The sequence below is a fragment of the Delphinapterus leucas genome, chromosome 13 (assembly GCF_059928025.1).
Source record: "Delphinapterus leucas isolate spDelLeu-1000000601 "Yukka" chromosome 13, BTC_Dleu_Yukka2, whole genome shotgun sequence".
Taxonomy (NCBI): domain Eukaryota; kingdom Metazoa; phylum Chordata; class Mammalia; order Artiodactyla; family Monodontidae; genus Delphinapterus; species Delphinapterus leucas.
This window is the reverse complement of record NC_143141.1, coordinates 86,135,121-86,155,258: the sequence shown is the minus strand read 5'-3', so window position 1 is coordinate 86,155,258 and position 20,138 is coordinate 86,135,121. Positions and strand designations below refer to the sequence as shown.

Genomic DNA, 20,138 nt, shown 5'->3' with positions numbered 1-20,138 from the left:
CTTGTTCTAGTTTGAAGTCAAATGCCACTTTGGACATTAATAGTAGAGGAGGCATGAAATATATGAGGATGTAGAAAAGTTGAATAGTCTACTTTCATACCTTGAAGAGAGTTTAATCTTTTCTCATATGACAGCATATTTGTAAAAATCCATCTGGCACCTGTCAAAAAGAAACCCTTAACAAATTTTAAAAGTAGAGTTTTTAAAGGCCACAGTCGTGATTATCCAATAAAAATTAGAAGTAAATAATATAAGGCTAATCCTTCTTCCTCCCAAATTCTGACTATTTAGAAATTAAACCTACATTCCTGGATAATTATAGGATCAAAAAGGGACTCAAAAGGGAGATCATAAACTGTCTAAAGGGGAACACTTTACACTAAACCTAGGGGCCGCAGCACAAGAGGCACCCAGAGGAAAATGTATAGCCCTAAATATCTTCATTATCAAAGCAGTAAGATGGAAAATAAAGATGATGTTGAAGGAGTCATTTTTAGAAGTTTAGTAAAAGTACAGCAAATTAAACCAAAAGGAAAGAGAAAAAGGGAGATCTAAACCAAAAACGAAATGAAATAGAAACTAAACAGAAAACGTTAGGAAGGAATATACATTTAAATGCCTGTTCTTAGGAAGCACTAAATATAGGGATTTAACCGTATGTCTGATCCCAGAGAAATGTCTTAGCGAATACCTGAACCTTCACTCAATGGAATGCGATGCAGCCATTAAACTGCTTCTAACAGCATTTGTAAGAGGTTTGGATGAAATGTTTATGTCAGATGAAAAGAGCAGAATCAAAAATTGTATCATAAAGGGATTATTACCATGTGGATACAGTCTCCCAGCTCCCTCCTGTGCCCCAGAGAATTAAGTCTGGAAAGAATACATCAAAGTATCAGAGAGAATGGAGTATTGACGCGTGCTTAACACAGAGGAATGGTAAAGACGTTGCGCTAACGGAAGGAAGGACCACATACTGTATGATTCTGTTAATATGTCTAATAGACATAACGTAAATTAGTGGCTGCCTATGGCTGGAGGATTGGGCACTTAGGGGTGACGGCCAAAGGGTATGAGATTTCTTTCGGGGGTGATGACGGTGTTCTAAAATCAATTGTGTGATGGTTGTGCCGCATGGGAATATACTGAAAACCATTGAGTTGTACCTTTTTTTAAAAAATTGAGGCATAGTTGATTTACCATGTATTAGTTTCTGGTGTACAGCAAAGTGATTCAGTTATACATATATATCTTCTTTTTTGTATTCTTTTCCATTATAGGTTATTACAAGATATAGAATATAGTTCCCTATGCTATACAGTAGGACCTTGTTGTTTCTCTCTTTTACATGTAGCAGTTGTTATGTGAATTAGATCTTAAGCTGCTACCAAAAAAAAAAAATCACAGTGGTTATCTTGGGGGATGGACATAGTGATTTTCCTCCTGCTTTTCCACCCTCTTGTGTGATTTCCAGATTTCCAGATGTAATTCTGCATCACTTGTCTAATGGAAACGTAATAAACTGAAAACGTTTTAGAGGAAGTGTTCATAATTGGCCTTTTAGCAGAGGAGGCAATGAGGGGAAATCTGCTTGCTAGCCTTCCTCCTGAGAAGGTGAGAGGAGACCGAGTCCCGTAATCCTGAAACTGGGGACTGGTTGTCATGGGTCGCTGCATTGTCAGCCGCCGTCACACACATAAAGTGGCGCAGGGCTATTCTTCTTCAAGTCAGGGAAAAGAAAGCGTCATTTGTCTGGGGTCTCTCAAAAGCAGGATCACCACTCAGGGAAAAGCTGGGGGTCTGTGAAACCTGCAGATGACTAAGAGCCAGTTTCTAGTAAAATCTCCTAAGAGGTGTCAGACTCTGCTCTCTGAGTGCTAAATTAGAGAAAGCTGTTACTTATATAACTTCCTGTAATTGCCCGGCAGTAGCCGTAGCTGAGAGCCGTCTGCTCCTCCTTTTGGCTGAGCCGGGGATACGCGGCCCTCTCCCCTCCTTGCAGCGGGGATCCTTTCTACCTTTGGGCTTCGTGCTCGGGGTCAGGCTTTTTAACTGAAACTGAAATGCCATTTTAAACAGAAGACTGCTTCGTCTCTCTTGGAGATGGGAAACTCTTACGCTGGACAGCTGAAGACGACGCGGTTTGAGGAGGTCCTGCACAACTCCATCGAGGCCTCACTGCGCTCCAACAGCCTGGTACCCAGGCCCGTCTTCTCCCAGTTGTACTTGGAAGCGGAGCAGCAGCTTTCCGCCCTAGAAGGTAGGAGATGCGTTCTTGCCTTTCTTTTACCGTGTGTGAGAATGTTAGCAGTGGGACTGGAAACTCTTTCCTCTTCTGAGGAAACTGTAGAAACTGTTGGGTCTGGAAGAACAGAATTATTACAAAAGAGAAAGGTGCACATGCATCCCATCCTCACTTGGCTAAAACTAAGGTAAGTTTCAGCCATAAAGTTGCGAGGAATAAAATGGTTCATTGGACTAGTAGGAGAAAGAAAGAGCCATGCCAGCCTGTTCTGAATTGGTTGTTACTTATACTCTTATTAAAAGGTTTGATGGCTCACTTGGTTAAGTAAGACATTTAACATGCTTTTGACCCTCAGTTATATATTTTTTCTCTTTGTGATTCGTGGCCATATCTTTTTTTTTTTTTTTGGCGGTACACGGGCCTCTCACTGTTGTGGCCTCTCCCGTTGCAGAGCACAGGCTCCGGACGCGCAGGCTCAGCGGCCATGGCTCACGGGCCCAGCCGCTCCGCGGCACGTGGGATCTTCCCAGACCGGGGCACGAACCCGTGTCCCCTGCATCGGCAGGTGGACTCTCAACCACTGCGCCACCAGGGAAGCCTGTGGCCATATCTTTGCAAGGGAGCGTAGTTTTTCTTTGTGATAGCAGTTACAAGAGCCCTCTAGAAACTGTTAAAAACCAAGAACAAACCCTTATAGATTTAACGTGTGCCAGGAATAAATTATCTTCAGGCATGGGGTTAAGTTTAGGGTTTACTTAATTATCCAGAGAATAAACTGGTTGTATTTTTCAATCTTTCGTTTGTATTTTTTGTAGTCGTGTATTTTCATGTCAGAAGTAACCCACAGCAATCCAAAGTATGAGAGTTATTGCTAAAGGAAGTTCTTTTTGTCACTTTGTCTTTCACGTGAAGTTACCTGCACGCTTCTCTTAGCTTTTGAAGTGAAAGAGGGCTGTGGTTTAAAACAAAAGTTAACAAATTAACGAAGCATGCAGTATGCCGGGTCCTGTCTTGGGGTGATCACGACATGTGTGTGTGTGTGCAGGGTGAGGATGGTGGGCTGGGGACGGTTGCACATAAGGGAAAATGAGGCTCAGAGGTCCTCGTGTGATGTCTGAAAGTCCCTTTTTCTAGCAGGGAGGCATTCCTTGTGTCACTATTTAAAACGTCCTTACAAAATTAACCTTGCAAATAGCAGTCGCTGAGGACCTAAAGGAACTGGATCTGGGTCTGGGAGAAAGTAGATTGTGATCACAAGCACGAATTAGGAAGCCCGAGAATTCTCTGGTATTCAAGTCGAAAGTACCAAGGTTTTCCGGCACAGGAAGCATTCCTGTGACCTTGGGGGCATTTGAGAAATTACTGGGGGATCGCTTGTAGATTGTGTTTTCAGCTAGCTGAAAGACTTCTGTGAAATATATATTAAATGGTCATCCTTAACTTCTTGTAGTATTGAAAGGCTTTGTTGCTAATGATAAGTGAACAATCTAATGAAAAATAATTTAGTACATTCGAATGGCACCTTAAAATCAACAAAGTGCTTTTACCTCCACCAGTAATTAAATCCCATGATTTGGGAAGACGGAAGATGGATTTGACGTTTTGAAGGATGTTGACCTGGGGACAGGTGGGGAGAAAGCCCTGGAGTTTCCCAGTCAGCTTTTCCTGGGGTCGAAGCTCTCCAAAGACAACCTTTGCTGGCCTCTAAACAGGAGGCTGCATCCCGAACATTGACTCCTTGGGATGCCCTCATCTGCCCTCATCATGTGTTGCTTTCCAGGGACGGCTTAGAGGCTTGCGCGGCCCGGGCCCCCCATGTTGAGTGCCGCAGGCTCCCTGCCAGCTGTCAGCCGGCTTGGTCAGCCCCTCATGTTGGTATGAAAACCAGAGCAGGCCCTCTCTATGATTTTCCCATATGTCTGGCAAACAGCATAGAGGAATCCTCCGAGATTTTGTTTCTCTAGTACTGGGAGGATGGAGGAGGGGGTTGGTGAAAAGGGGGAGACTCTTGTCGATTTGCTAAATGTCACCATCAACCAAGCACTGGGCTTGAGCCCCTGGTTTCTGCATCATAGAACGTGGTGCAGAGGGCTTGTTTTATCAGTCTGTCTCTCTGTCAGGCCTCTTATCTTAACTGCTGTCCTTCCTCAGACAGCAACATTAAGGATGCTTTTAATGACCAGGGTGCTGGTACCCCAAAACACCCCTTGATCTGTTAACATTTTCTGTATTTGTGAGGGCGATTCAGAGGGCCCTTGTTACTTTGTTCTACGAATTAGGGGTATTACCCCCTCCTTCTAGGGGAGAAATCTTTTACGTGTTATTTGGTTTTTAAAGGAAGGCCAACCAAACAAAACAAATACAACCCCAGTATTTGGGGATAAGTATTTATTTATTAAACAAGATGCAGGTACATTCCTGTAATCCCACCCACTCAGAATGTCATACGGTTTCTTCTCATGGAAAGAAAACAAAATTTACTCTAATCATTAAAACACATACCCTCATCCTCTATGGGGTGCAGTGCAGCCGTGGAACCTCTGGATTCCTGTGGTCGAGTTTTAAGGTCCTGAGCTCCCAATCCAGTTGGTTTTGTCTAAGGCCATTTTAAAGCTCTCATCCTGCCAGGAGACCTTGGTAAACAGTCTGGTTTAGTCTGGCCCCCGTTAGGAAGTCTCCTTGGGCTTGTTGCTGGCTGAAGGATTCCATCAAAGACCCTGGAATGTCTGATGTAGACCTTTGACCTTTAATCCTGCTTTCTTAGCAGCGACGGGATTTTGAGCCCTTTCTTTGACTTTCAGAGGCTTAAGACCCTCTCCTTTCATTCTCTCGGACAGTCTGGATTCCTGAGTAACGTGCAGACATTCCTGTGTGTGCCCTCAGAGCGCCGAAGTCCCCGGCTTTCTCTCCCCTTTTCACTCTAATTGTTGGTGCTTTGCTGTACCCCCACCCCCTCCCCCGAGCCCCTGGAGCTGAGTCTCTGGCTTACAGACTAGTCTTGATTTTGCAGACAGCCTTCTAAGCCACCTACTCCATAGACGGCCGAAGGATGGTTTGGGCCCCTGTGAGGACCCGAGCTGCATGGCTGGCACCTGGGGTCTGGGCGTGACTCTGCCTTCTGCTAAAACCATCCCTGCCTTCATTTAATGGCAGGAAGGAAGCGTCTGAAGGAGGCTCTGGATTTTACCCCTCCAACGCCCTTTTGTGTTTTTCCTGGGTAATCTTTTTACAGTCTCCCCGCCACCTCTGTGTCCTCTCGTCCTGGAGGGATGGAGACACTAGGAATCCTTGCTCACTTCCTACTGTGACCTTCCCAAGGTCATGGGCCTGGGCCGGCCTAAGATGTTAGTTTCTTCTGCCTCTTGTCCTTCCGGCACCTTTAAAATGGTGACCACCCTGAGGTTATGCTTCCAGCACCCTTTACTGATTAAATCACACCTGGAATGTTCTGTGCAACTCTGAGAGCCACATATCCCCATATAGACTGTTACAGCTCAAAGTGACCTTCTGTGACCACCTCATTTTAAAGATGCAAGATCTGACGCACAGAGAGGTTAAGTAACTTTTCTGTGGCCACACAGACAATGGCAGACCCAAGGACTAAAACTCGAGTTCCCAGATTTCTAGTCGATCTTTTTCTGCTGCGCACAATTTCATCATTAACCTAAAGCCACGTAACCCACTGGATGGATGGAGAGTGTGAGAGCCAGCTAAGATGAGAGTAGGATTGGCAGCAAAGGGGTCAGCACTAGAGGAGGATACAGAGAAACCAAAAAGGAAGAAGCAACTGTCTCCCGGCCTAGTGTATCTAAGGATGCTTGTAACGACCCTGTTCCATGAGGAAATCTGGATCCTATTTATTAAATGACATTTAAAGATAGAAGGATTTTTTTACCCAAAGAAGTTAAAAGAAGTTAGAAGGAGTTTGTAAATTCATTGATGTGAAACCCTCTTTCTCTAGCAGGCTGGGTAAATAAGGTATAACTGTGTGTGCTCAGACCAGTTGGGAAGTAGTTTCCTGCACGAGGCATTCTGCTAGGTGCCTGGGTTACAGAATACGGGCTGGGCCCACACTCTCCAGGAACTGAGAGCCTGTGGGGAAGACCAACTCTTTCATTGCTGTGATGAAGCTCACACACAGGGGGAGTGGGATTTTCCTGGCCAATTCCTGGCTCTCCTGGCCGTTTCCACACTTGCCATTACTCCTAAAATACTATTTCACTTAAAAAAAGTTTCTTAAAGTCACTTGGCCTGTTCTGGGATGACTTCTTTTGGTGAGTGTGGTAAATTCGGGTGTTCGCATTTCTGGTTTGTATACATCTAGTCTTCCCTTGGGGATAAATAACAGCATATAGCTTCACTCCTCTCTTATCCAATGTAAAGGTTGTTCACACTGGACTTTGGGTTCTAAAGCAAGCGATGCAGTTAGTGGCAAGAACGGCAGCTTGGGCGTTGGGTATAACTGGGAACATACCGGCTGTGCTGCTTAACGGTTTTGTTGAATCACGGGGTCTCTCTGAACCTCAGTTTCCTTAGCTGTAAAATGGTCCTTATGTTACACCGTGGTTCCTCCCACACAGACGTTTTTGGAGAGCCTACTGTGTGCAGGCTGCACGCTCAGTCCTTGTCAACAGCTATGTCCGTACTGAGCCCTGCTGCTCGTGCACACGTGTGTGGCTCTGGGGGCTGAGAGGTGACGTGGACCTGCGTTTGAAGTCACAAGGCCAGGCTTGGAGCCAGAGTCTGTGACCTTGGGAAGGACTTCCGGCCTGAGTGAGTCTTGGCCTTCACCACGAGTAAAGAAGGGTGATGATGCCCTCCTTAAGTCGTGTGTCTGTGAGGCCTGGTTAATTACTAGCTAGCCGAGACCCGCTGCAGACTTACTCATTGCTCTCCTTTCCCACGTCTAGGTGGAAGCCGAGTGGAAAATGAGGAAGAGGAAGAGGAAGGGGAAGGGGGGCTGGAACAGAACTGTCCCCCAAACCCCTACCAGATGCACCCCCCGCCCGAAGGATGTTGCACCACGGACGGTGAGATGCCCGCCAGGCTGCGTGCTGAGGGGCCCCGAGGTGTGAGCCGTGCCCGCGTCGCCAGCAGGCCGTGGCCCGGCGGGCCCTCGCGTCCCGGCGGCACTGGCTACACCACGTGGGGCCCTGTCACTCTTTGGACAGCCCCAGCGTTACAAACGCATTCCGATCCGAAAGTTAATTTTTCTCCACCGGCCGTTTAAAAGCCAGAACATCCCAGCTGAGGTCGGCTTCCGCCGTGTGTTTATATCAGCACTGATCAGTAGGTGTAATCTTTCACATCTGTGGCTACTTTACCGTTGAGAAGGCAGACATATCAACACGTTATCTCAGGAACTCGGCAGGCAGTGAGGTTATCCTCATTTTGCTGTTGAGGAGCGAGGCTTGGAGATGCCGGGCGCGGTGGCACCTTTGTTCAGGGATGGGAGCCTGTGCGCTGCGCTTGGGGGTCTTGGAGTGTACTTCTGGTCTGCTGCTCCCCCGCCTGGCAAACTCGCTGAGCGGTTGGAAGTTCACCTGACCTGTCACCATACCAGTCAAGGGGTGTCACTACTTAGTTGGTCAGTTAATTGAGTAAAATAAGTATTGAGCCCCTGCTCTGAAAATATGGAGATAAAAGGTCCAAGAGCTCCCAGTGTAGCAAAGCTATGTGAGCAGACCCTCTGCACGCAGTGTAGAAAGTGCTGGGAGGCTGGGGTGGTCTGGGCCAGCAGGGGTCCGTAGGAGCACGGGAGATGCTTCTGGTGCCGGTAGAGCGTTTGGGGAAAGGCCTCCTGGAGGAGCTGGCCCTTGCTATGGGTTTTGGAGAGTCAGCAGGAGTTAGCCAGGAGACCGAGAGGGCTGGGGGAGAGGGATATTCCCGACAGGAGCAGCAGGTGCAAAGGCTTAGAGAAGGGGGAACACGGCCCATCTGGGGGACTGCTACTAGTTTATGTAGGTAGGGGCCTGAGGGGTGGCCAGGCAGGGCTTGGATAGGTGATGAGACCGGCCGTGGGGCCCCATGCACCCTGCCTGGGAGCCTGGACTTGACCTTGTGCGTGATGGCCGGCAGGGGAGGGAGTCAGCCCTCCCTGGGGCTGCTCTTCCAGGAAGAGGGCAACAGATACAGTAGCTCTTCGTGATGTAGGACTTCTGGTGTCCAAGAGCTGAAAGGCCGCCTAATTAAATAAGAGAATGGCAAACTGTCCGGTGGCCACCACCGTGATTTTCGAAGCATTTCCAGGTGAGCACAGTGAACGTGGACGGCCCACGGCCTGTTCTCCTCCAGCTCTTCAGAGGGAGGCAGCTGCTCTGCAGACGGGGAGGGGCCTGGGCCATGGAGTTAAAGACCTGCCGGGCCCTTGACCTCACCTGTGGGAACTGGTTTGATGTCCCCAAGACAACGTAGGGGAGCCGCCCCAAGCTCCATCGTGATCCCACTCCCAGCAGCTTTGAGCAAATGACTTGACCTCTCAAATGACAACTTTCCAGGGCTTCTCCCACCTGGTGCTGTACACAGTGGGTGCCTCTTACTGCTTCGCCCAGGGGCAGATGCGAGAACTCGGAACTAGTGCCTTGTAAATGGTAAAGCAGGTATACCAGAGGAGAGGCTTCTTAAAGTACCATAGAGTTTTGCAGGGAAGGCCTTGGGATCATTAGGGTTCACGTTAACCCTCATCGTCCCTGTCGATAACTAAAGATGGAAGAGCCACAGGGCATCCGGCTCCGTGTGCCTTCAGGGAGGGAGATTCCCAGAAAGGGCCCCTCCAAATAAATCTCAGCTGTTTCCCTCTTCTCCATTTTTTTCCTAAATATTTTTGGACACTTAAGTTTTAAATAGGAAATATATTTAAAAGCTCTGAAATACAAAAAGTTCACGTGTATAGAGTGAAAGTCTCCCTCTGCTAATGAGGCCCCTGTGAGGCCACCAGCGTCACCCGGTCCTCAGCCCGTATTCCTGCCATGTGCCCCTGCCTCGTACACATAAAATATAGGGTGGGGAAGACATCAACTTACTCACAGTCCCGTATGGATTTATCTTGCCTGCATTTTCATTTACCATCACTGGTCTACCCTTCTTTCCTGCCGAGCTTCCTTTTACATTAATGTATATTATACGGTGGCACTGATAGTCATAAAAGCAGCATGTGGTTAAGTGTCATGAGTAATGAATTAATTTAATTTTTTAAATTTTTTATTCTTCCTAATCACTTTATTGTTGTGAATGGTTGTAACTGGCAAGTGCAAAGCATGTGGGGGTAATGTACTTGAGAGTGTTCTCAGAATTAATTTGAAAGTCAGCCGGGTCCAGCGGCACGGTGGTTGCTGACGAGACCAAACTGTTGTCACCCCTTTGCCCGCGTGGATCCTGGCTCTATGGGAGCCACTCGCTGGGCAGCGTGTGAGCCTGTCCGTCCCTCCTAGGGTTCTGCCAGGCAGGGAAGGACCTGCGTCTCGTCTCCATCTCCAGCGAGCCCATCGATGTCCCCGCGGGCTTCCTCCTGGTGGGCGCCAAGTCCCCCAGCCTGCCGGACCATCTCCTGGTGTGTGCCGTTGACAAGAGGTTCTTGCCGGATGACGATGGACACAACGCCCTTCTTGGTAAGTTCCTCCTCTGCTCTTCTCTGCGGCTCCGGCCGCATGGCGGGTGGGCACAAGGAGAGCCGTCGGTCCCCTTGGGGGACAGGCCGCCTTTGAGCCTCTTCATCAGCATGTCACACAGCCCTGTTTATCCATCACCCTGGGCTGTTTCTTTGTGGAATGGAACGCAAATGAGAGTTATTTTTAAAACCTGACTACCTTCCTGTAGAAAACCCATCAGCACTAACTCTTCTTGTACACGTATTCGTCAGACCTTTCCAAAGTGCCTACTGTGTCAGGAATGCGATCCAAACCCTGTCCTAGATGCTCTCGGAAGCCAGCAGACACGAGGCAGGGCGAGAAGAGGGCCGAGCGCGTGGCCCTGCCTCCTGGACGGTCATGTCCTGAGGGACGGCCGGGCACCCTCTACCGTTCTCTCCTTCGCTTTACCCTTCACCAGCCCGTCGTTCTTATCCTGGCTTAACAGGTGTGCTTGGACCTGTTAATGCACTTGCCCAAGGGTGCACAAGTAAAGGAACAGGGTCAGGATTCAAACTCATGTCTTCCTGGTTCCAGATTATACCCTCTAACTACCACACCCCACGGTCCCGTACCTGGTCGAGGTGAACCTAGGGAAGCTGTGGCTTTGATCTTTGGAACCACTGCTGGCCCAGGGGGTCCCAGCTGCAGTGCAGAGTTGAGACCAAGCCTTATGAAGCCCGGCTCCCCTTTGCTCGGACCTTTATTGAGCTCTTTCTGTGTGCCTGGCCCTGTGCTCAGCTCACTCCCCCATTAGTGGAGCAAAATCAGGGGAGACGTGAGGTTTGGACCGAGAGCCCAGCAAGCTGGCTTCCCCTGCTCCCCAGTTCCTTCTGCACTTGCCACGCGTACAAACATTTAAACCTCACTTCTGTGCTTGATACGGCCCCCCAAAGCTGGGTAGGTAAACGCACCGCAGTGGAAATTTATTGAGGAGGTATTATGTCTGAAGCTCTGTGCGAAGGACCGAAGGGTGGAGGCGGGGAGGGGAGAGTGAGGATCGACCCAGAGAAGAAACAGAAGTGGTTCCTGCCACGAGGGCCGCAGGAACACAGTGGTGTGTAAACTCTGAAACACGGCAGACGAACGCTCACTGGAGGGATGGACATGGCTCTGGGGCAACGACCAGGGGGAGAAAAAGTTGTGGCCAGTACTCCCTTAAGGCAGGTCCATGGGCTTATCGTAACTGGTTTTTGTTTTTTTAAAATTTTTATTGGAGTCTAGTTGATTTACAATGCTGTGTTAGTTTCAGGTGTACAGCAAAGTGGATCAGTTATATACATGTACATATATCCACTCTTTTTTTGTGTGTTTTAGATTCTTAAGGTGGGGGAGGGATAAATTGGGAGATTGGGACTGACATATACACACTGCCACCTATAAAATAGATAATAATAAGGACCTGCTGTATGGCACAGGGACCTCTACTCAACACTCTGAAATGGCCTGTATCGTAACTGGTTTGTTTCTTTTTTAAATTGGAGCATAATCGCTTTACAATGTTGCGTTAGTTCCTGCTGTACAATGAAGTGAACCAGCTCTATGTATATATATATATATCCCCTCCCTCTGGGACCTCCCTCCCCCCGGCCCATCCCACCCAGCTAGGTCATCACAGAGCACCGAGCTGAACTCCCTGTGCTCTACAGCAGCTTCCCACTAGCTATATACCCTACCATGTGTAAAACAGATATCGTAACTAGTTTTTGAAGGCAAGAATAATCCAGAAAATTCACTCTACCAAGGAAGCTCACAGAGTCATTGCGTCTCAGATTTAATTTGCTTATCGAGGCCGCTTAGGACAAAATGAATGGGGAAGATGGCCTGGTGACTTGGTTCGTGTTTGATCTGGCCATGGCTGGGGGTTTGCCTGAATGAATTCCTCCCCTTTGTGACTGTAAAGGAATTGCGAGGGTAGTAAATCAAGGAGGCTCTGGGTCTCGAAATGTGGAGACAAGAATCTTTCAGTTCATTCACCACCAGCCCAGGAACAACTTCAGCCCCTCAGGCGGGGAGCTTAGAGGAAGTGGGGTCTTTGTTAATTGCTTGCCAAAAAGCCATCGGAGGTGGGTAACAAGGGCCGGCTGGTAATAACCGATGCTTTCTTCTTTTAAAACAACTTTATGCTCTCAGCTTGCACACTTAGCGCTGTTTAGGTTTCCTGCAATTAACCCTGATGGCTGCACAGGACAAGGTGGCCCTGCAGCCCTCTGGGGGCCGGGGCTCAGCACTTTTTAGTGACCTATAAAGTGGAGGCTGTGGAATATCTTGGGGGAAGCAACAGCTTTAGGTGCCTCTCCCCACCCCGTAATTTATAATGAAGGGAGCGTTGTTTTAGTGAGTTTGAAACAACTGAGGGATTTGGTCTGAGAAAGTGAAAAAATGAAAACCTAGATGGGTGTTTCCGTTTTTTGATAGTAATTCATCGAAATTGGCTGATAGCTAAGACATAGGAGAAGAAGACATCTAGCTAGATTGTTCATTTCTGCGATGGGAGTAAACAAGCTCTTTGTGCATCTAGAATGCAAATAATTAAGCATTTATGGAATGTATAACCCCAAACTGAAGGTGGACTTTAAATTCAGCCCAGGTCCCCAAAGCCAAGTGGGACCTGGTCCTTCCTGGGAGCTCAGGGCCTGTGGGAGGACACAGGCCAACCAGGACCCAGCTCGGAGATCACCCACGGCCACAGAAATCTCTGTGCAGCAGGTCCCAGCCTAGGGCTTAAGGCGCTAGAGGATCCCGAAGGACGTGCCGAGTCCCAGGGATGGGAGAGTATCTCAGAGTATGTGGTGATGGAGTTGGGTCATGATAAATGGGTGGATTGCCAGTTGGAGAAAGACAGCAGCAGCAGCAGCAGCAACAAAGGAACCTGACAGTGGCTACTTTACTGAGCACTTCTCATGTGCGAGAAACTGTTCTAGTTAAAATGAGGCAGGTGAGTGAGGTGTTACTACCTAGCATTTAGATATGAAGAAACAGAGGCACGGGCAATAGAACGAGGTATGCCTGTCCTTACTATCCTGGTAGGGCCAGGGTTTCCACTTTTATTTCTGAACCGCAAGGAGGAGCCCCTTCTCGTCTGTGGCTCCCCTCCCTGCTTCTGGAATGGAGCCATGGTCCCACAGTCCACAGTTCTCATAGGACAAAAGGCCTGTAAGCTATTTAGCTATTTCTGGAAAGGGATGGCAGTGCTGGCCTTGGTGAAGCGCTCCGAGCGTCCTTGGTTTTGCAGTTGTGCTTCTTGTTCATCATCTTTTCAACCCTCAGGGTCAGAATCCCTTCCAGGGAGCGTGGGAGTTTTCTCAGGGCCTCATTCTTAGATGGCAGTTGAGCTGTTTATCTCAAGGTGCCCAGGTTGGAGACCAAAGAATAAATAAAAACATTAGATTATAAAGTTAGAAAACATTAGAAACATTAGAACGTTAGAAAACAAAAGCCTATCAAAATGTATGCGGAGATGCTAAGGGTGCACTTTGATAGTTATCTTGTTTCCTCTCTCCTGTTCCTTCCAGATATTTGCTGCCTCTCCCGTGTCAGGCACTAGTTTGTATACACACACTTACACACACAGACATGACCCATGCCTCCCCACAGACATACCATGCTCCCGGTCCTTTGGAAGCATGGGGATATTTATGGGGGAAAATACACAAATTTCAGTAGCTCTGACACTAAGGAAGAAGGTATGAGAACTGTCAGTTGGGAATTCGGCATAGTAGTGGGAGGAAAGGGAGATAAAGCAGGAGACGAGGATGGGGGGCCTTGGGGGCAGCCTTGAAGGCCATGCTTCTGGGTCTACACTCCATTCTCATGCTAGAATCCATGCATCACTCTCTGGATCTACACTGGACAACTACTTAGCCTCTCTGGTTCTCATTTCCCAAAAGAAGGTTTTGCTGTCCTGACTGACTGGTGGTCGTGTCAGTTAAGCTGAGTGCCCTGTTTGGGCGACAGTGAATGGCAGGAAGGCTGTTGGTTTTCTCTGCGTGGTGGTTTCCTCCCTGTCCCTTTAACAACACGTAAACATAGAGCATGGTGCCGGCATTTCTTCGGTACCTTATCTGTTTCTCTGGTACACAGGGGACAGGAGTTTGGAAGGATAAACTTACCTGTGCCTGCCTTTTAGACCAAGAGATTTGTCTTTATTTCTAGTGCCTTTTAAGGAATATTAAATTTGCTTAAAATCAGTCAGAGAACCCAGAAGGTTTCTGTAATATAGATGTCTTCTTTCTCTGTGGAGAGATGTTTTGAACCTTCACAAACTGATGTTATTTTGGACAGTAGCCAGAGGCCTCAGGATTATCCCCTTTAAAAGCAGAGCTTATGCACAGAACCCCATGGTCCTCCTGGCCTGAGTTGAAATGCCCTTTGTAAACTTGTCAGCCAGAGCATACGATAAAATAAGTTAGTCTCAGCTTCAGGGGCTCTCCTGCCGAAGAACCTTGCTCCTTAGAAACCAGACGTACCAGTGGGCGAGGCAAGGTCACAGGGAAGGCCTTTGTGAGATAGTGAAGTTAGATCAGAAGGGTCACCAGATAGAAAACCTAAATCATCACATTTCTCTGGTGTTAACCAACAGTTCTGTTGAGCCCAGTTTGAGTAGACTTTACAGTATGTAAAGGTCTTTCAAGCACGTCCTCTGGATTTTAATAGTTCACGGGAGGTGGTTTTGTCATTGCCTCTATTAAGCCAGCCTTCCCAGAGCCTCAGAGCTGAACTCTGTCATCTCCCAGACAGGCCCCCTCTGGCCTCAGGCAGCAGGACGCTGACATAGACCACCATGTTTTAGCCGAGTGTCTCCACTCCGTGGCTGTTGGGGCCATAGATTTCACTCACCACCGGCCTGGCCTTACATGGTGGAGCTCTTGATTTCTCCTCTGCAACTCGTGGGATCAACTTACTTGATTCCTGGAGGGAACTTTGGACTCTGAAGAGGACTCCCAATGCATCCAGTCTCAGGGGTCTGATTGCTTTGAGATTCTGTGACTGGCCAGCCCTGAAGGAGATGCGGACACAGCAAATCATTGCAGGTGCCCGGTCAGTGTAGACAGTTGAATGGGACAGTTCTTGTCCTGTGCCATAGGACGCAGAGGCTTTAAACATGCCCCTAAGCGAGTTCAGTCTTCCAGGCTTGCCTGGGCTCAGCTCTACGGTGAGTCCACTTGGTCCTCCTGTTTGCATCAAGGTCATCTTGACCCCTGTCAGCAGGAGCTGACAGGGACCTTTGCCCCGTGGACTTCCCTGCTGGTGTGGTATAGGATGTGAATGCCTAGTGGCCGATGTATCACTTGGAGGGACTTTGGTGTAAGATGGGGATGGTCATGGTTCTTTCCTCCCCAGGTTTCTCTGGGAATTGCGTTGGCTGTGGGAAGAAAGGCTTCTGTTACTTCACGGAGTTCTCCAGCCACATGAACCTGAAGGTGACCACCCAGCCCAAGAAGCAGAAACACTTGAAATATTACCTGATCCGCAACGCACAAGGGGCTCTGACCAAAGGGCCTCTCATTTGCTGGAAAGGCTCAGGTGAGCAGGGGGTGGGGTGTGAGAAGGGGGCGCCTCCAAGCGAGCCAGGGGCCTGTCGGCACGACTCTGGGCTGAGACTGCTCTGCAGTAGACGCGGTTTCGGGCAACATGTCAGCCCTGTGAAATTTTGTTTGTTTTGAATTTTATTTTTTTATACAGCACGTTCTTATTAGTTATCTATTTTATACATATTAGTGTATATATGTCAATCCCAGTCTCCCAATTCATCCCATCCCCCCTCCGCCTGCTTTCCCCCCTTGGTGTCCATACGTTTGTTCTCTACATCTGTGTCTCTATTTCTGCCCTGCAAAACGGTTCATCTGTACCATTTTTCTAGATTCCGCATATGTGTTAATATACGATATTTGTTTTTCTCTTTCTGACTTACTTCACTCTGTATGACAGTCTCTAGGTCCATCCACGTCTCTACAAATGCCCCAATTTCGTTCCTTTTTATGGCTGAGTAATATTCCATTGTATATATGTGCCACATCTTCTTTATCCATTCGTCTGTCGATGGGCATCTAGGTTGCTTCCATGACCTGGCTGCTGTAAATAGAGCTTTACTATAAACTAGATGCTACAGTCCTGGGAAATTACAACGCGACTTTGCACTACGGGCATCTAGTTTATAGTATCGGCCTAATTGTATGGGAGCTTTCAAAGCTGACACAGGGCCAACGCTGTGCTGTGTCTTCTTGTGGCAAGTATTTGGGGCAAGGTTCTCAGCCGGGGGTGGTTTTGTCCCCCAGGGGATATTTGGCAATGTCTGGAGACACTGCTGATCATCATGAGTGCAGAGAGCCACTGGCATCTCGTGGGTGGGGGCCAGGGATGCTGCTGAATCGTGCAGCGCCTGGGGCAGCACCCCTCCAAAGAATTGTGCAACCCAGAGTCAATGGCGCCAAAGTTGAGAAACACTGACTTAGAGAAAACTCAGCTCAAATAGGCCCCCTTCCCGCTCCACAGCCTGTTAACTGTGAAGAGAAAGACCAGCTTCCTGGTGCTGGTCCTTGCAGAACTGAGTGGGCTCCCGCTTTAGGAAAGGGCCACACTCCTCCCTTCTCTCTCTCTCCGTATTCTCATAGCTGCAGTCAGACTATAGGGGCAGAGGGGCTGGATTTCCCAGGCCCAGGTATTCTCTGAGATCCGCCCCCATCCCCTCACAAACAGCTGGGGAGGGACGTGTCCTAGGAGCGGTCTCCGCGAGGTGCCCGGGAGAGCCAGACTGTTGTCCCTCACCTGTCTGCGTAGGTTCACTCTGGTCACCTGGAATCTCCCAGCCAGCTTCTGCAAGTAGAGCAGAGGGCTTCAGGAGGGGCTGGCTCTGGACGTTCTTCCCCTGTCCCCTCCCATCACTCCTCTCCCCGCCCCTCTCCTGTTCTTGCATGGCTCAGTAAATATTTCTTGAGCTCCTACTGCATACATGCCTGTCATTTTCTACGTCCTGGGGAGGCAGTGGTTCTTCCCCTTGTGGGACCAGATAAGAGCCTTTGATCACTTGCTGTGACCAGGTACTCCTGGGGGTTAATCTTCCGGACAGAGAGTGATTTAGGGGCTGGAGGATGGTATTAGCTGTTCCATTACCTTTGAGTAAAGCTCTGTTCTTCCCTTGGACTTGAAGGGCGGCGATGGAAGGTCTCGTTTGTATCATGTGTTTCTGTCTATTTCCCAAATGGTCACTATTGTTCCTGTTCCTGGCAGAAGAGCTGTCCCTCAGATGGATCCCCTGCCTTTGGCACCGAGCCTGGGGCATGTCACATCCCCTCTGTCCCCGGACGAAGAGACTAGGATGGGCTTGGCACCATTGTGGTCATCTCTGTAGCTGGCTCTCCTACGGGACAGATTCCGGTCTAGGAAGTCATCTCACACTGCTGGGGAGGAGCAGTGGGCTGGTTTTCACGTGTGCATCTTCCCCACAGAGCTCAGAAGCCGGCAGGCATCTGCCAGTGCGTGTTCCAGCTCTCTGTTCCCACCGCTGGAGAGCTCTGGGCTGCCAGCTCCCTTCCCCAGCGAGCCTGGTCCTGGGACGACCTCGAGTGTCCCGCTGGGAGCACCGCAGGCAGGTGAGATGATGGAGCAGCGCCGGACGTGCCGGGAGTGGGCTTTAGTTTCCCCAATGTTCTGACTTGGAAATTGAGGCACAAAGATGCTCGCATAGGATCTCACGGGCAGTAGGATCTGATACAGGCCTTTCTGGTTCATGAACTTGGCATTTGCCATGACGAACAGACCTGATAAGCACGACAGCTGTTATCAAGGAGATAGCAGCCTCCTTCCCAAGGCCTCTGGTGGGTTGGTGGTCGTTATTCCTCCTGCCCAGGGGCTCTGCCGAGGGGACCCGGGCCCTTGCCCCATGTGACTCATAATCCACAGTGAAGAGGCTGCACCTGGGCTGGGAACACACTCTCCTCCAGAGGCACGGTGTCCCCCGTTCCACATGGTGTCTGCTGTTGTCCTCACTGTGCCCGGGCCGCCTGGGGCCTGTCACACCTTGGCAGCTGGAGGGATCACTGCTTTTGTCGTCAGAACACCTTGGTGTGAGTTCCAGCGCTGCTGCCTCCTAGCCAAGTGATTTGGGGCCACTCATCTGAACTCTTTGAATCTCCGTTTCCTCGTCCATACAGATGGAGAAAATCTTTTCTGTCTAATCTGCAGGGTGATCGTAAGAATTGAGTACGATGACAGTAATAGCAAATACTTTGTGCTTATGACCTTCTGTTAACTCATGTCGTCCTCACAGTGGCTCTGTTATTACCTCCATTGTCTAGATGAGAACAATGGGAGGTGACGTAAGTTAAGGAAGGTTGCACAGCAAGTACGCAGCAGAGCTGGGGCTCAGACACGGGTCGTCTGGCTTCGGAACCCACCCTTAACCCCTCACCATGCCACCTCAACAAAGGAGATGTTTTGTGCTACTCCTGAGTCTGGAGCACCTTCCAGATCATTCTGGCTGATGTGGGTGACTTACAAGAACACAGCCCCTGATGGCCCCCAGAATTTTCCTCGGGCCCGGGGAGCCCCAGGCCCTGTGGGCAGCCTGGATCTGGGCAATGGCAAACGGGACTGCTTTCCTGAGCATGTTTGACATGCCCCTGAACTCAGGAGGGTGAGCGAGAAGGTGGAAGGAGGGTGGAGCAGATGCAGGGGTGCTCCCGGAATCCAGGGGCCCCGCTCTCACCAGGCGTGCTCAGTAAAGCATGCGCAGGAGCGTGTGTGCCTGTCCGTGTGTGTCTGTGCTTTCTCCGGGGGGGCGGGCAGAATCACTCTGGCAAGAGCTCTGACCCACGACGGGCCGCATCAGTGAAAGGCTAATTTGTAAAATGGAGGAAGAGTCATCTCCTGCTTGCTGGGCTCACAGAGTGCCCCGCTCTCTCCCCTCTTTCTCTCTGCTGTCAGGACCAGCCTCCGATCATGCGTCACTAACCGCAGCCGTGGGTCCGGCTGTTTTCAACGGCAAAGATTCCCCGAAGCACCAGCCGCTGGTGAAGCACAGCCTGTCCGCCACGCCACGTCCCTCGGCCTTAGGTAGCCTTGCCTGTCCTGTTCGGGGGCCTTACTCTGCTCTGGGTCATGACGGTGGCGGGGTGGGAGGATGGGGGAGCCCCCGTGCCGAGGCCCCCGAGCCTCCTGGAATTGGGGGGCTTGGAAGGAGAGTCAGGCCAGGTCAGCAGGTGCCTCCTGAGTCCATGGGGCTGTGCTCAGGCCCTGGCACCGGGGGGGCCCTGGCTTCAGCCCCCGACTTGGGTGGTGGGTGTATCTGCCAAGACACAGTGGGAGCCCCGTATGGGCGGGTGACCTGTCACATTGTGGGCCGCCCACTGTGAGGGCTGGAGAGTTCTGGAGAAATGGGGCCACGTGGTGTCATGGGAAGATAGGGGCTCCAGAATCAGACGAACAAGAATTCAAAACCAGCTCTGTCAGGGGATCAAGTCTCCTGGCTAAACATTCCCTCATCAGGAGATGAGAATTCTGCTCCGAGGGCAGTTGGAGGTTAGATGAGGCGCTGTATGGAAATTCAGGGCACAACTGGCAGCTCACTAAGGGGCGCCATTATTGCCACCTGCATCAACACCATCACTGAGCTGGTCTTTTCAGGGAGGGCTTCCTGGCGGAGGTGAGAGCCGAGTTGCAACTGACAACAGTTGCAACAAACAACTAACATTAATTAGAGATGGTATGGGAGGAAGTGAGGAAGAGGGATGAGGCGGTGAGGGTCCGAGTGAGAAAAGCGAGTGAAGGGGTGAAGCAGGCCTCCTGCTGGAGCAGAGGCTGTGGGTTGAGGAAGGGTCGGAGCGGTCCGGGGACCCCACGTTCGGTGCTCTCCCTCCGTGCTTACCTGGAGCCATTTAATAGGCCAGTCTTACGTCTCTCCTCCCTCCTGCGTGCACACAGCTGAGTGGAACATTAGGACCCGAGAGCTTCACTGGAAGAGGGCCCAGGAACCGTCTAGTCCAACCTGCCTTACAGAGAAGGAAAGTGTGGCCCAGAGAGACACCAGCCTGCTTGCCAGGCCTCCCTGCTTCCGCGACACGGCTGGCGGAGGACTCCCCTGGTGCGGGAATTGTCTCCCTCTTAGTTGAAGGAACGATATCTTTTCTGACTTGGATCTGAGCTTTTGCAGTCCTGACCAGAGTGTCCATTCTGGAGTCAAATCCCTGTAACTTCCCCAGTGTGAGGAACCCCAGGCAGGCACCCGCTTTTCCTCCCAAGACTGTTTCTTCTCGGCTAGGTGCTAAATT

General features: G+C 50.0%; 1 protein-coding gene across 1 annotated transcript in view; it reads left to right on the top strand.

The window, feature by feature from the left end:
- Positions 1–283: 283 nt before the first annotated feature.
- Positions 284–20,138, top strand: part of GREB1 (growth regulating estrogen receptor binding 1) — a 71,728-nt gene continuing 51,873 nt past the window's right edge. Inside the window, exons 1-6 of the mRNA XM_089923439.1 lie at positions 284–2,260; positions 7,156–7,275; positions 9,676–9,852; positions 15,214–15,396; positions 17,319–17,462; positions 18,796–18,924. Coding sequence (XP_089779565.1) covers positions 2,104–2,260; positions 7,156–7,275; positions 9,676–9,852; positions 15,214–15,396; positions 17,319–17,462; positions 18,796–18,924 — 910 coding nt within the window. The 5' untranslated portion in view covers positions 284–2,103. The remainder of the gene's footprint in view (positions 2,261–7,155; positions 7,276–9,675; positions 9,853–15,213; positions 15,397–17,318; positions 17,463–18,795; positions 18,925–20,138) is intronic.